The sequence below is a fragment of the Zosterops lateralis genome (assembly GCF_965231275.1).
Source record: "Zosterops lateralis genome assembly, chromosome: 10".
In the NCBI taxonomy this organism is placed as follows: domain Eukaryota; kingdom Metazoa; phylum Chordata; class Aves; order Passeriformes; family Zosteropidae; genus Zosterops; species Zosterops lateralis.
In genome coordinates, this window is record NC_139770.1 from 14670062 (window position 1) to 14686460 (window position 16399).

The following is a 16399-nucleotide window of genomic DNA, read 5'->3' on the forward strand; positions in this document are numbered from 1 at the left end:
TTGATAATAGACCATATCATGGTTGTGCCTGGAATAGGGAGGAGTGGAGCCTGCTCTAAATTAGCTATTGAAATAGCACCTGGATTTTTGCTACACAAAGGAAGAAAAGTTGTCTGGGTTTAATCTTCTAGCAAGAAAGCCATGCTCTGATAGTGAAAGATCAAAATGTGGAGAAACTAGAGATAAGAGGAAAAAAACCAGCACAGTTCAGCAAAGACACACACACCCAAAAATAATAAAAAAAAACCCCACACCACAAAAAAACTCACAGGAAAATAAAAAAAAAGTAAAAAGATAAAAGGATTTGGATTACATTTGCTCTTGCAAAAAGAAAAGAAGAAAAAAAAATAATGTCCAGCAGTACAATTCAAGCATTGGAGGCATCTGACACAAATGCTGTGGCTAGAAATGTTACAATCACAGTAAATAGAGGTCAAGGAAACCACCAGGGCTGTGCTGTGGGACACAACACATTCACCCAGAGAGCAAAGGAAAATGTGTTGTTCATGTTGAGTGCAAACCCCCAGACAAGAATGAGGGATTTTTTTCTCTTTAACAATTATTTACTGAAATCAGCCTGGAAGTTTGAAGTAGAAGAAGCAGGATGCTTGTAGTGAGTAAAATGACTTAAAATTATGGAGAAATGAAAAAGATGCACTAAACTGGATTTGCAAGACACCCATAAAGATTATATCTTGATCAGATTTCTGGGAGACAAGGGGTGAGAAGTTTAAAATCAGCTACGCCATGAAAACACTTCAGGCAAGAGTAAAAGCTTGAATTTAGTGAGATTGCTGAGAAAAAGTATAGAGCAAAGGCAATAATATGGAAAACAATCTCTTTTCCTCAAACAAAACTTATATTAACAGAAGTTTTGAAGATACAAGTAGGGAAATTTAGTTTAAGAATTTCTGTTCCTAAAATGCATCAATAGTACACCTGCTTTAAATGTTTTTGAGTCTCAAATGAGATTTTCTAAATGAAAAAAATAAATATAATTCAGCTTTAAAACCTGTGGAGTACTTCTCTCATCCCAACAATTAAATTATGCAGTTGTGGCTCCTCATAGCAGTATCCTTCCCTCGAAAGATTTTCATATACACACAGATATCTATTTTATAGAGATGTAGATCCTGTTGTGGCACTCCTGATACGTTTTTCAGTTGTTTCAAACAATACATCAGGTGATATTCCCACAAAGACATGGGATCACGTTTGCTCCCAAGTGGAAATGCAAGAATTTATCATAATTTCTATGGGTCACAAGATCCCGTACTTTGAAGTTTTTGATAACTGGTTTCTCTCATCTAAATTTAATTCAAATAATTTAAGACTGCTAACCTGCAAATATTTTTTGTGTTTGTTTTCATGTTGTTCAGTATTGCAGCAGAAAATAAGGGCTATGGACTGTGTGCTTGGGATAATTGATGGTGCTACCCTGGGGTCCAAAATATCCTCCCATATACTAATGGGTTTTATGCCATTTTGCCTCTCAAATTTGTTTTAATGATTGTGACAGGTCTCATTTTTCCCTTGTTAAATCTTAGTGACTGTTACTGGATATTTATTTTTAGAAGCACCAACATATTACAAAATATACATAAGCCCACTGAGGATGAATAAAACATCTCCATAGTAACATTTTGGATAGTGATGTATGGCTGGTTGCAGACAGACCGACAAACTTCAGTCCTAACTCTGCATCATGATTTGTTGGCACAGAATCCTGAGCTCAAAAGTGACTTCAGAAATGAAATGCCCCTTTTTCTTCCTGTGGTTATTTGGCAGCAATGATTGATTTTTTCCAGATGTGGTTAAATAGGAAAATTTATTTTATTAGTTTTAATATAATCAGTTGCAAATACAATCAAGAACATCCCCGCAAGGCAAATGAATATTTTGACTTTGCTTGTTTTTTCACAGAAGAAATTCCACCCTACTCATGTATTTGAAGCTTATTTTACAATACCTTTAAATGATATTTTAAATAGTTTGGTTTGAAATGAGTCCTGATAATGCTATAGATAGAGTGCAATAAGAGTTTACATCTGCAAGATACTATTCTCAGTAGTAAAAAAGACTGTGCTATATTTTAAAGGGACAGGTTCTTCCATTTAGGAATATTTTTTCTCTCTATGCTTTAGTGTACCCAAAACCAGGACTTCATTATGCACAGCCACTTGTGTAACCAGGAGCCATTTCCCAGGCCCTCCCCTGCAAACATGAGTGAAGCTAATTTCCCTCAGCTTCCTGGCAGTTTGCATTGAAGCTCATATAATTTACCTGCTGTTTATGTATTTTACCACTTGTCTATGTCAAGCTTTCCTATACAAATCAAAGAAAAACACGGAAGCAACTATGATTTTTAAAGCAAAAAGACACCTTGTTATACTGTATAGCAAATTAGGTGGGCTTAAAAGTCATCCTTGAAATAGCAGCAATTTCTGTTCCTTTCATCTAAACAGTTCTGTATTCCAAGGGAACATGGGATAATCACTAGTTTGCTGTAGACCTGAGTCATAATTATGTTCTTTCTCTCTCATTTAAGTTGTTCGAGTTCATGAATTTTTTGGCTGAGAATGTCATCTTCTGTTACATGGGACTTGCGCTATTTACATTTCAAAATCACATCTTCAACCCTCTTTTCATATTTGGTGCACTTGTATCCTTTGCTTTAAAGAATTACATATTTCTGTACATGTGTGTATATATATATAAAAGGAATGCATGTTCCATGTGAAAAAAGAAGTCAACGGGCAAACCATTCAGTTCCTTGATTACCAAAGATCAGATTTTTCATCAGTTCCAATTGTCTATATCCTAATAACTACCCCAATGCATGTCAGCACTTGTTCTTTGGACAGTTGCTGGTTTTTTCCTCTGCTCCAGGCAAATAGCTTTAAACCAGTTGGGGAACTTTTACCAAGGGTTTACAAGCGGGGTGGGAAATTGGGGTAAGTATTGGGACACATCTGTGGGGACAGGTGTAACACAAAACTATTTTTCCTTTCTGGAGCTGGTGTAGATTCACAGACTGGAGAGCTGCCTCCAGACAGACGGGTGCCATAAGCAGAACTTCCCCAAAACTACTTAAATGATATGAAATCCTTAAAAATCACACATCCCTGCTTTGCTCAAATCTTTCCTTCTTTATACTTGATATCTCTAGCATACATGGAATTACTTACACCATCATGTGCCTAAAAGAGTGGTAAGAAAAGCTCTGTGCCTTCAATTCCGCCATAGTTTCTCAACAAATCTTACTTATATAGTATTGTAGATTTTTCACACTGAACTTATATAGTAGTGTAGGTTTTTCACATTGACAACTTATCCAATGATTTTTGTTGGCTCAGAGCAGCAGCCCTCTGCTTATCACTTTTAAATGATGTGTAATAGCTTTGAAAGTTGGGAGCATACTTCTTACACACAGTAATTTTTATATGTATTTTCTAAATGAATAATCAGGACTGCAGAAGAGCTCCCTTGGATGCAGGCTGGGCTGGATGGCAGTGAGGAGCCAGGAGCTCAATGTCCCCAGTAGGGCAGTGCCAGGGCACTGGCAGGGAAGGCAGTGGAGCAGCCCTGCATGGAGCAGCACTGCGTGGGGCAGCCCTGCATGGGGCAGCCCTGTATGGAGCAGCCCTGTATGGAGCAGCCCTGCATGGGGAAGCCCTGCATGGGGCAGCCCTGTATGGAGCAGCCCTGCATGGGGAAGCCCTGCATGGGGCAGCCCTGCATGGGGCAGCCCTGTATGGAGCAGCCCTGCATGGGGAAGCCCTGCATGGGGAAGCCCTGCATGGAGCAGCCCTGCATGGAGCAGCCCTGTATGGAGCAGCCCTGCATGGAGCAGCTCTGCATGGAGCAGCCCTGCATGGGGCAGCCCTGTATGGAGCAGCCCTGCATGGAGCAGCCCTGCATGGGGAAGCCCTGCATGGGGCAGCCCTGCATGGGGCAGCACTCAGAGCAGTGCAGGGGCCCGGCGCTGTCCCTGCTGTCCCCAAGAGCCAGCACACTGCAGAGGGGCTGCCTGAGCCGCTCCTGGGGCTCCTCTCCCGAGCTGTGCAGCTTTAGGCAGCTCCTGGAGCAGCGGATGGGACACAGACATCACCTCCCAAACACTTGAGCTGCTCTGCAGTGCATGGCGTGCCTCAGGCTGGGAGTGCAGGAACTGAGCCACAGCACACAGGGAGGGCACAAACGTGCAAAAAGCATCTTTTTCTGACTGCCTTTCTTGAAATCTGATAATAGCCTCGTGTTTCTAATTAAGGCAACTCTTGGGATAGTCTCACTGAGGAATAATAAAGAACTTCATAGGAAGAATCTCCTCAGAGAAGGGGAAGAAAAAACAAAAAGTGCTGGATATGGACAATGTGAATCGCCAGGAAATAAGGAAGTAATAATCAGGCCAAAAAGCACATTTGTTCTCTGCAAATTGCTGCTCAAGGAGATAATGCTCTCTCTGCAATTGATGATGGGCATTTTCCTGAAGGGCTGAAGATGAAATCACATGTGACACAAATGTGATGAGTAGAACTGGAGTGATTGAAGTGAGATATATGATGATGAATATAAAACCAAGACGTCTGGGGAAGGCAGATTTCTGCCACTGCACAGAAAGCATTAGAACATGGCATGTAAAATATGAAAGAAGGTAATATCTTTGTTTAATTACACCCGAAAATAATTTTAGAGAAATATTTGGGTTAATTCTGGTTTTCTCAGTGGTGTGTCCACTATTTTCCTCAACATGTTACATTTTAGGTGGCAGTTTTTGTAGCAAGAGCTGCCAACATATATCCACTTTCTTTCCTTTTGAATCTGGGTCGAAAACAAAAGATTCCCGGGAACTTTCAGCACATGATGATGTTTTCAGGTAAGAGCTATTTTGGGTTTTTGGTATTTTTCCTGTCCACCTTTAATGAATGACAAAAATAGTTATCTATTACTAGAAAAAGCCACATCTATCACAAAGAATTTGTTATCTTAAACCTAAGGTCACTTCTCCAAAGCTACTGAAGCAAATGGATGCCTTCTAATCAACCTCACTGTGCTTTCAACCTATTTTAATTATCATTTTGGAAATTCACTGCCCAGGAAGCCATTGTCTTTCAATCCATTGTCCCCCCATCTATCTACACTTCTATAACAGTTTGGGAATACCATGTTTTTTGTGCTTTTTTAGAGGCATCTGTGGTATACCTGAGAGTGTTATACATAGCAGCAAATACTGTCCAACTTGGACAGTGTTAGTACTGATAGTCAGATCAGACATGGCCTTTGCCAATTCCTTAAACTTCAGGAACAGTTTTACTTTGAGACATGAGACGAGAACACTTCAATTCCACAGACCTTTCCATGTGCATTCATATGTATTCCAGCTTGATATTTAATTTTATTGATTTTGTTAACTGTGTAGAATAATAATAATAAAAAAAATTAAAAATCCAGAAGAGGGAGCCATGTTCTAGTCTGATTTGCACATTATCCCTAGAACTGTTAAAGCTCATCTGGATTCCGTATTTTTTACTTGTACAAGCTAGAAAAAATTCCACTTGACCTTCTGATGCTAGTTAGGAAAAACTCACTCATAAGCTAAGAATATCTGTTCAGTAAAAGATGGAAATGCAGATCCCCCAATGCCATTGATGATACAATTTTTTAAAATTAGAAACTCAGCGCCTTTTTTGCTTCTTTTTCCTGCTTTTTATGCAAAAAAAAATTCATTCCACATTTGTATGGATGAAAGTTCTTGATTGACAGCCTTGATGTACAGAGATCCATTTAGCCAGATAATGAGTGAAATACAATGTGCTGCATTTCAAACTTCCTCATCAGGAGTACTCCACATCAGGGGGCCTCATTTGTGCCTACGTAATTCCAACTCTCTAGAGAGCAACACAGCAGTTCATTTCTGTACCCATTCAATCCTCCTGCTAAAAGCTGCCACTGAAAATGTCAGCTAATTCCAGCGAGACTGGAGTGAGGGATGATGACACTTCCAGCAGGAGCTGCCTTTCAGCCCAACTGCTCCCCTGCCATTGTTCCACAGGTAACTTGGATCTGTAGATCCCTCTGGTAAAGCCTAGCAGGTGGCCAACTAGACAACAGAATGTAAAATAGCCCCATGTCATTTGGTATCCAGTTCCTGGGCTCCATTTTGGCTTTTGGTTTTCATCAGTTCAAGTGTGGAATGGAAAACCTTCTGAAATCTCTCTTATTCTTTAACTTTTCTGTCCTGGTTTTCTGCAGTCAAATTTCATTCTCCACGGAGCAGGAGCAGAAAGCAGCCTGCAGCCAGCAGCTGAACGTGAGAACTCACACACATTAGCTTTCCAGGACAATCTGGCAGCTGAGAACTGAAACAGTAGTATTGCAGGCTTTTAAAATGTAAATGTTAAAATTCTCAGAAAAGTAATTTTTAACTATTTTTAAAGAAAAAACCCCTCTATTTTGTGGAGAAAAACATCTTTACTTTATAATAAAATAATGGCATAATCTGCGACTATAATAATAAAGACTGTCTCTCATGCTGCCAGCAGCTGCACACTTCACAGAAGAACACAGGATACAGAGATTTTCTGTGTAATTCTATTTTTTAAGATGCACCAAGATTTGTGCTTAGTTACCAATAACATTCTTAGTACTGTAAACTGATCATATTGCATATAGTGATAAACAGAGGACAGTGGATGCCAGAAGGGAGACATATTCCTGATGAGTAAACAAGACACTGAATTTGAGTTTGAAGGAAATTATCTACAAAGATCAGTAGCAAGTCATAAAACAGTTTGGCTGGAGCGGGTCTTTAAAGGTTATCTAGTCCCTGCAGTGAGCAGGGGTATCTTCAACTAGATCAGGATGCTCAGAGCTCCATCCAACCTAACCTCGAGTGTTCCCAGGGATGGGGCCTCCACCACCAGCGTGTGTTTTACCACCTTCATTGTTCTGGTGTATCTTCAGGTTCTAGTTGATCACAAACTGGCCTTCATTCACCACAGCATCACACATTCAGATGTAGAAAACAATGAATTTGGGGTTAGTTTTGTTTTCTATTTTATCATTACCAGATCCACCAAACATTTACTGCTTGTTTTGCTGCCACAATCACCAAAATGATTGCTGAGAAAAATTGCTGAGAAAAGCAATTAAGGTCAGGCAAGCACACTGTTGATTAGCATTTGATTATACCTTACTCTGCAAAGAACTCTCCTGAAGTCATTAAGTTCCGCTTTTTGATGCATATTAATACAGTTCAGAAAAGGTGGAAGAGTTAGGCTTGGAGGTGAATTATGGAGCATTTTGATTTATCACATTCTTTATCTGCTTCTGCCACTCCTCTAACAATAAATTTCAGAGGGTGGATTCACTTCTACAACTGTTTTTAATCATGATTCCTGATAACTTTCCATTGTAAATGAAAACTTTATTAGTCCTTTATGCAGGACTAATTAATCCTGAGCTTCTCAAATTGAACATCAGCTAAAGTGAGCACCAACAGCCTCTGCTTATGTCAAAAAGAGACATTTTAAAGTCTTAGACTTTATAGCTCCTTCCACTCTTCTCCCAACATCTTTATTTACTTTTTACTGCTTTCCTCTTCTCTACAGCACATAAATAGGCAGCAGAGAGGCTTGTGGGACACAGTGCTACAGGGGTGGTAGCTGTTAATATAAGGCATTACGGCATCAGTGGAGTCTGAAAAGGATGAAAACAAATGCAGAATTAAACCAAAAAATGCCCGTGTACAGGCAGCTGTTGTGCAGACATTCACATCTACACACTCATACAGACATGGAGGTGGGAAGCAGCAATGTGACCTTGTCCAAGAGATGTAAATATCTGAAGAAATCAGCTAAGTAGAAAAGAAAGCAAAGAAGAAAGGAGCAGAAAACTACAGTTGAAACCAAAACACCACACAAAGTCTTCTTTCCTGGCAGATTGTTTTCATGCCACCAACAAACACAGGCTCTTCAGAGGGCTGGGTTTGGAGAGGTGTTTGTGTGGGGTATGGGCAAAGGATGGCCAACAGCCCTATGGGGCACACAGGTTCTGTTATCTGTACATCTCATGGCCAACAGCCCTACAGGGCACACAGGTTCTGTTATCTGTACATCTCATGGCCAACAGCCCTACAGGGCACACAGGTTCTGTTATCTGTACATCTCATGGCCAACAGCCTTACAGGGCACACAGGTTCTGTTATCTGTGCATCTCATGGCCAACAGCCTTACAGGGCACACAGGTTCTGTTATCTGTACACCTCATGCCAACAGCCCTACAGGGCACACAGGTTCTGTTCTGGGGGACTCTGGACTCTGGAGCTTCATCCTGGGCAGGTCTGCTTTGAAGGCTCTGGCACATTAAAGAATATTGTTTAAAGATTAATCCCTTATGGCTGGCACAAAAAAAATTCTGTTAGGAAATCTGTGATTCAGCCCAAGGATGAATGGATTAACACAGATGGGGAGCTGCCATCAGTGCATCTCTGAAAGATGAGGGGAGAGAATCTCTGCTAATGGTTCATCAGAGCTGGTCCTTCTGCTGCACCACTCTCTCCAGGTGTAGCTGAGGTACCAACATCCACTGCATCCAATCATTCCACTGGATTTTAGTGACATTTTTCTTTGAAGTTTTACAGAAAATTTAATTTTCCTTAATTTCAGTATCTCAGCATTTTCTGAGGTTGTTAAAATTCCCTTCCTTCATTTGTATCATTACCTGGAAAGTATTTTGAGATTGAGACAGATGATAGATAGATAGATAGATAGATAGATAGATAGATAGATAGACAGACAGACAGACAGACAGATCTCTTCTTACAAAAAGAGATGTTCTGGATTCAAAATTAAAGGTGTGATGCAATTGTGGGAAGCAGCATTGTTTTCCACTGAAATGTAGCTGTGTTAATCATCCACATTACCACTATAACCACTGAAATAAAGACCATTTCAATAGTAGTTCCTTCCCTCCTCAGATACGTGTTTAAAATGAGCTGATATTCTTTCCCTGTTAGAAAATAGTAAAGCACCTGCATCCTCAGAGATGTCTTTTACACAAAAGCAAAGCCAAGGACAAGCCCAGTGTCTGCCTGTGGGGTTTTGAACCTGCTGCCACTGAGTATTTTCAGATATTGCAACTCCAGTCTGCTCCTTCTTTTCAGAAATGGCTTTGTGCTGTTCCCTGGATAAACTTCTATACCAAATAATTGGAAACCCAGCTTCTCTACTAAATAATTCACATTCTAACTATGTAATCTTGAAGAGCTGTAGAGTTCTAGGCCAAAAATAGCTGCATTTAGCAGTTAATTAAATGATTCTGCATATGTCATCAGTGCCTTACAAGAGGTTTGATTACTAGATTTAATCTCTCAATACTTTTCAAAGTACTTTTTGGACTCAGTGTGTATTGTATACACATAATGACTTTGCTCCCTACACTTATTTTGTGAATTTTTTTTTGAAAACGATAAAGTAGATTTAAATAGATAAATGAAAGGCATTGGAAACTATAGAGTGTTATTTGTATTATGCATCCTGAGGGCTGCGGGCAATAGCAGGCTTTTTCCGCCTCAATTTTTAAACATGGCATTCTATCAAGACCTATTTAGTCACCTTATTACTACCTATGGGGCTTTTTTTAAAAAACTCATTTAGCTATTTTCAACACCTTTGTAATTTCTTGTTTATTCAGTCTCTGTGGGTGTATAATTTTACAACCATTATAATGTTTCAAGTACATTAATTTATTCTGCATCCCCTTCTAGATATTTAAAATCATCTTGGAAAAACTATTCATTGTTTTTAAGTCATGTTTTTTCTGACCAGTCTTAGAACATTAAATTATTTTAAAGGAATATATTCTGTATGTTCAAGGGAGAAATGAGTAGCATATTTGGGTACAGATTTTAACATCAATCCTCTTTTTCACTTGCACCTGACTTCATGAGTAGTCCCACTTAATGCAGCATATGGATTTCTTTTTCAGCCTGTATTAAGATCAGATTACTACTTAATTTGTGATTATTCAAGACAAAAAATTCAGTGGATGCAAAGCAAAACTGTGATTGTTACGTGAATATAAGAGTACTTTTGTTGTTCACTTTTGCATATTTGCTGCATTAAATCCCACCTTCCAGTTAGCACAATTCAGTACTTTACAAGCAAGATTACGATCTGAAAATTTCCTCTGCCTTTGGAACTGGGTTTGGACTGAAAAGATTAAAATTGTGTTTGTCCATCCCATTGAGTTCACCGTGCCTGTCTCGTTCCAGGTTTACGAGGTGCCATTGCATTTGCTCTGGCCATCAGGGACACCAACTCCCAGCCCCAGCAGATGATGTTCAGCACTGCCCTGCTGATGGTGTTCTTCACAGTCTGGGTCTTTGGGGGAGGCACAACACCAATGCTCACCTGGCTGCAGATCAGGTCAGTACTGTCCAGACAGCAAACAGAACAGGACCCCTACCCATCAATCACTAAGGCTTCAATATGTGCTTTTTATGAGCTTTGACATGCACAAATGAAGTATTTATGTACCTATTAGAGGTTCCAGACCACAAGGAACAGGTTCTTCCTAAATTTGTTATGGGTTTAGACATAGGTCAGACACATCCTTGCTTCCTAAGAGTTTGTTTCACTACTGCTCCTTTTAAATACTATGAATACATCTTAAAAGTGTCCTCCTTGCTGCCAAAGAAAGAGCTCTACAGGCAGATTTTGCCCTCATCCTAAAATCTGTAGTTATTACTCAAACACGTAATAAATTGTGTATTTCTCATTATAATGAGAATATGTTGGAAAAATCTTCCTCCACTTCTGCCTTATTCAGGCATTCATTTATTGTGTATTGTTTTATATATTCTTCATCACTATATTATTTTTTAAATTGCTTCATAGTCACTTGTATTCACAGAGAGCAATGAACGACAAGGGAGGTTAAATGACAAGAGAGAGGGAAATAGAAAACTGGAGTAAAAAGGATCTAATTTAAATGCAATGTCCTTCCAATTGTGCTTTTCTGAAACCCAACTTTTAATAATGAGTGTACTCATGCTGGTTATTGATTCTGGTTACTTCACAATCCATTCAGAACTCCCTGCTATGATTTGCAAGATCACCACAGAAAACCTCAGTATCAGGAGGCCTGCAATTCACAATTCCTTATCATTTTTTCTATAAATAGAATCTGTTTTCCTTGTTTACAAAATGATGTCTGATTACAAGCCTTCATGTCAGACTCTTGCTATAAAATAGTAGCTGAAGATAACCAAATTGAGGCCTTTACAAGGAGCATAGATAAAACTTGCAGACAAAACAAGGACTAGTATACAAGTGTACTGGATAAACATAACATGCAGGCATCCATGTACAGTGTGGAGGTTTTCTATTTCTGTGACAGTTTGATTCTTCTTCATGACATGTCTCATGTCCCATAATGTCAATCAAGGCCATTACAGTTTGGATACACTCTGGCACTATCAGTCATCTTTCCAAGATTTGCCCCTTTTTCACTGTCAGTCAGCAAGAGTTTTCCTATGTGGCAACAGAAGTGTGGATGAGGAAGAGCTTTCTCATTAGATCTTGGGGAGAAAATCAGTCTGGGTTTCTATAATAGGAGATAAGGAATAATGCTGAGAGTACAGTCAGGGAAAAAGGCTGTGAGCAGTAGTCAATGTGCAGTCTAAGAGCCTGGGTCACTAGATACCCCTCATGGTTTAGCTCTCTAGGGAATTTTTAAATTAAGATTGTGAAGTGCTTTCAGTAGCAAGCAATTGAATTGGATTCTTCTGCTACTTAGTGCTACCCAGGGATGTAAAGCTCCCCAAGACTCACAAGTGAGGGGCTGACTCTCATATTAACTGTTTATACTGTTCTGTGCACATGCTTCTTTCTCTGGCCTCTTGTACAATAGGTTTCACCAAAGACACCAAAAGTAGACAATCATTATTGATTTGAAATGCTCATCCCTGAGGATTTCCTCTGAATCCCATCAGATCTGCCAGACATTTTTACCAATAAAATAAATTTGGTTTGTAATCAGGATATAGTTTTTCTTAATATAAAGACTATATTAGGTTCATAATTTCCACTTAATTTCTTGCCATTGGAATATATATCTTCATAAATTATGAGGAGGTCAAATTGAGATAAAATTTTAAATAGACATCTTTAATTACAAATGTATCTTGAGGCTCTGATTTTTCCTTCCAGGGAAGATGTTCAATTGTCTTTATAATTTATTACACTTCATTGTGGAATTTTGTCCTTAGCTACCAACATTTGTCTTTTTAGTCTTAAGTAATTTTGCTAAGTAATTGTATTTCAAGATGGTGATGACTCATAAGAATAACTTGTATGGATTCTGGCAGATAAGTTTGCTGGGGAAAGTTATGGAGCTGTGGCAAATGACACCAGCTTGCTTGGCATAGTCCCCCAGCATGCTGGCACCTATGCCTGAACAGCAATTCTGAGCTGCATCTATCACCATGGTTCTTTAGAAGAAAAAGATGGTATTTTTCAAGCTAGTTTGAGGGTTCAGCTCACAAAGCCAAGGGAAACTGCATTATAAGTACAAAAATTATATTATTGTCTCTGAAGAGATTTACTGGAATGGGTTTGTGTGTCTGTCATCAGTTACAGAAAAAGGGGTGAAGTCAGGGAAATGCTGCAACCATGGCTGTGAGCAGAGAAGAGGGGGACTGGTCTCACAGAGCCCTTCATGGTACAAATGCACCTCAGGCTCCTTCCTAGGGCAGTTTGAAACTCTGCTGTGTGATTCCCCAGTGCTCCAGGGAACCAGATTTACCATTGTCAGTCAAATCCAAAGCACAGATCTAGCTCAGTTAATCTAAACAACTGAAGTTATTCACCTCATCAAAACGAAGTACTCACAGGAAATTAAAAATTTATGAATGGTCAGGGTGATTACTCTGGCTTTCCCTACATAAACTACAAGTTGCTGTACATATATATAACTCTCTTTTCTCAGGAGAGAATGGTCAAAAACAGCATGATCAAGCAAATAACAGTTCCAAGCAGAGTGTGCTTTTTTTGCCAATTTTTCATCATAAAATGATTATCCAGCAGATAATATATTTAATTGAACTGGAGGCATCCAGAGACTAATAGAGAGGAGCATGTTATTTCTGAATCTATTTGGATGGATTGCATCTTATTCATATGCACTGATTTGTGTCCTCTTTCCTTCTGTGAAATAGACTCCAGTTCTCATCATTAGTTTGGGAGATGCAACTCTAAATTTCTCAAGGTCCATCAACTCAGTCTTATCCTAGAGACAAATGCTTGAGTTTATATGGACCATCTTACCAACAGTTTGGTGGATTTAAAACATAAAAGAATCTATCATCCATTCAGTTCAAGATACGTAGAAAATAACATAAATCAGAAAGGACTCACACCAATATATTTACCATTTGCTCTGCCATAATGCATTACAGGGTTAGGGCAGAAGACAGCGCCCAGATCTGTACAGCCTTCTTGCTGTATATTGTTGCCCACACATTATAGCATGTTTCAATTATTTATTGCATTCTCCATAATTTACATTGTGAAGTTCTCACGACAGTGACCAGGACACTTGGTGTATAAGGGAATAGAACAATGACAAATTTTAAGTAAGAGTAGGAATGAAAATTCTGAAAAAATCTCCGTAATAACTGGAATTCCCATAATTTTCCCCCTCTTCTCACAGCAATAGCATCAGATCCGAGCTTTTCTTTTTCAGTTAAAATTTAACATAATGTAAATATAATCTGTCACTCTATTTTTAGAGAAAAGATTAAGACATGTCCTCAGAGATAACTACAAGTTGATTTATTCCAAGAATATGTATGGCTTATACAACACTTGCAAATTGTTGCTAAAACATATAGTAACATACACTATTAAAATTAGCCATGTGCTACTGAAAAAGGCTCAGCTTCTATCTCCCATTTAATGCAGCAACATCAATCAGCTGTGTCACAAGAAACCAGCTAAGAGCTTTTGGGAAAAAGAGCTTAAATGGATCCCAGGAATTTACTAAGTTTATTAATAAGAATTCTTGTTCCCTTTTTTAACAAATTAATTATATTAAAACATCTACTCCCACTTAATCTCAATCTTGAATCTAAGAAAAGTTCATAAAGCCTTGGAAATATGACCTGCTAAGGACAGAATTTATGTCTAAGTGTGTCTATATGTCAAAACACAGTTTTAAAAGAAATCCATACCAATAATTCTCATTTTACTACTGCATTTACTCATACACAGCAGCCTTCAAAATGAGTCTTAAAATCCTTGGCAAAGACTGAATATTTCTTAACTTTGTCCTAAAAGAATGAAACACACTTTATGAAATGTCTTATTTATTTTTGTTGTCTCCTTTCTTTATTTTTGCTGTCTCCTTTCTAAACACCTGAAACTCTTATTTTCAGGGAGTGTTGAGTATTGCCCATCTGAAAATGAGGTCATATTTAAAAGTCCCCAGTTATCTGGTGCAGTAACTTAGCACTTTGCAGCACAGAGGCACGTGCATTGTGTTTACAGCATTATCAGCTGCCACACTCAGAGCAGAACTCGCTGCACCACATTCCTAAATAATGTATTGTCTTTTGACTTATCTGACAGTTGTAACAAGAAAAAATATTGCTTTTACTCCCTGTGAGAAAGAACTACCATATTCAGTTCTTGGCAGACAATGAATAAACCCGGATCAGCATGTGAGAATAATTTCTTAATACATCAACAGCAAAACAGAGATAGGCATTTAAGTTCGCAGTCAAATTGAGCTGTTCAATAAATGTGCCTTCAGAGATGTTGAGCATTACTTGCTAATGCTTTTGGATATATGATTCCCTTCATTCCCCATGCTCTGATTAAAAATAGAGAGGTACACTTTACAGTAAATCTGCACTGAGAGGTTTGAGGATAAAGGATTCTCCTGACAAGCAGAGCAAAAATTCAAAGCTGTTAATAAAACCTGTCGTATAAAAGCATTGTGGTAGATCTTGTTTGTTTATCATCACCTTCTGTGTAAATGTTTTTCAAGGGATTTCCAGACTCTTTGTGCACTGCTTTGCAGTGGTTCTTCAGTTAATAGGAAGAATTTTATTCCATATTCTAAATAAATACTAAGCAGCATTGAGTAGTAACCTTTACTACTGTGCCTATCTGGCCACTGCTGTTGGTAAATGTATTTTACAAGAGCTGTCTATGTGCCTGGCTGCTCTTAAAATTGCACAATTTCTAGTTCACTGAAAACTTCAGTTGCAAACATCCAACTTTCTCTCAATACTGAGGCCTGGTATACCCCATTTTTGGGGGCTGACCAAGGCTGACCAAACTCACATTCACAGCAAAAGCATCTCACTCAGCAGAAGTAGGCAACATTTTGGACCCTTCAGTATCCAATAGACTGTTTACCAGAATGGCTCATTAGGGGTGTAAATGGGCAGTGGGATGAAATGCTGTGCCTCAACTATGCATGACTGTGGCTGGCTACCACAAAAAAACCCAGAAACCTGCTTAGTAGAATATGATTCTCTGTTTATCTCAGCTCTTTAACAACCAGTTATAGGCTGCTGAAAGACAGAATTTTATGGGCAGAGGAACCACATTAACAACATGATCTTGGCCAGGATTATAGCACGGCTGCTTCAGTAACAAAAATACTCTTTCTTTTCATTATTGCCAAACTCTATAGTGGCATTCCCTATGTTCATCTGTGCTCAAAAGGTGCTGCAGAAAGGCACTGGACACAATGGTCTCCTGCCAGGTGATGTGGGTAATGAGGCTGCAGTCAGCTGAGGCAAGGAGGAATGATCCTGCTGCCTGGTTAAGAGAAGGCTCATAAGAATATTGTGCTGCATCCCTGAGTGCTGCTCTGCTCATGGAGAAGAGAATGAGACAGTACATCTCCTTACAGCCATTCCTTATGAACTAGAGTCAAACTAGAGTCAAACTAGAGTCAAACTAGAGTTTGATCTCTAGTGCCTCTCATTCATTCCTAAATTAAGGAAACACATCTTGGCTTTCCTTTCTCCCTCACATTGATTTATTTAAAAAATATGGATATTGATCTAATACCAATATCCAACTATGACGGACAAAGACTCTCTAACAGTTTAAAGTTAGAAGGTATTTTTATTACAACGCTGGGCAGCGTGCGGGATCGCTCCCAAATAAACACACACAATTTACAGATCATCACAGGGTCTTTTATCTACAGGAGTACTGAACACCCAAAACATAACTGCATATTCATAACTCTGGTACATCCCATTCCCGCTTCATATGGTAATTAGCCAAAAAGCCATTAAGCATGTGTAGTTTGTTCTTTGAAATGGGTGGGTGGTCCTTTTTATAGGGCAGGGTCCCAAAATGATGAAGTAAGATAG

At 38.9% G+C, this 16399-nt stretch overlaps 1 protein-coding gene across 1 annotated transcript in view; it reads left to right on the forward strand.

The window, feature by feature from the left end:
• Positions 1 to 16399, forward strand: part of SLC9A9 (solute carrier family 9 member A9) — a 175423-nt gene that overhangs the window by 96063 nt on the left and 62961 nt on the right. The window contains exons 10-12 of the mRNA XM_083868679.1: positions 2549 to 2662; positions 4765 to 4876; positions 10274 to 10427. Of these exons, the coding sequence (XP_083724805.1) occupies positions 2549 to 2662; positions 4765 to 4876; positions 10274 to 10427 (380 nt within the window). The remainder of the gene's footprint in view (positions 1 to 2548; positions 2663 to 4764; positions 4877 to 10273; positions 10428 to 16399) is intronic.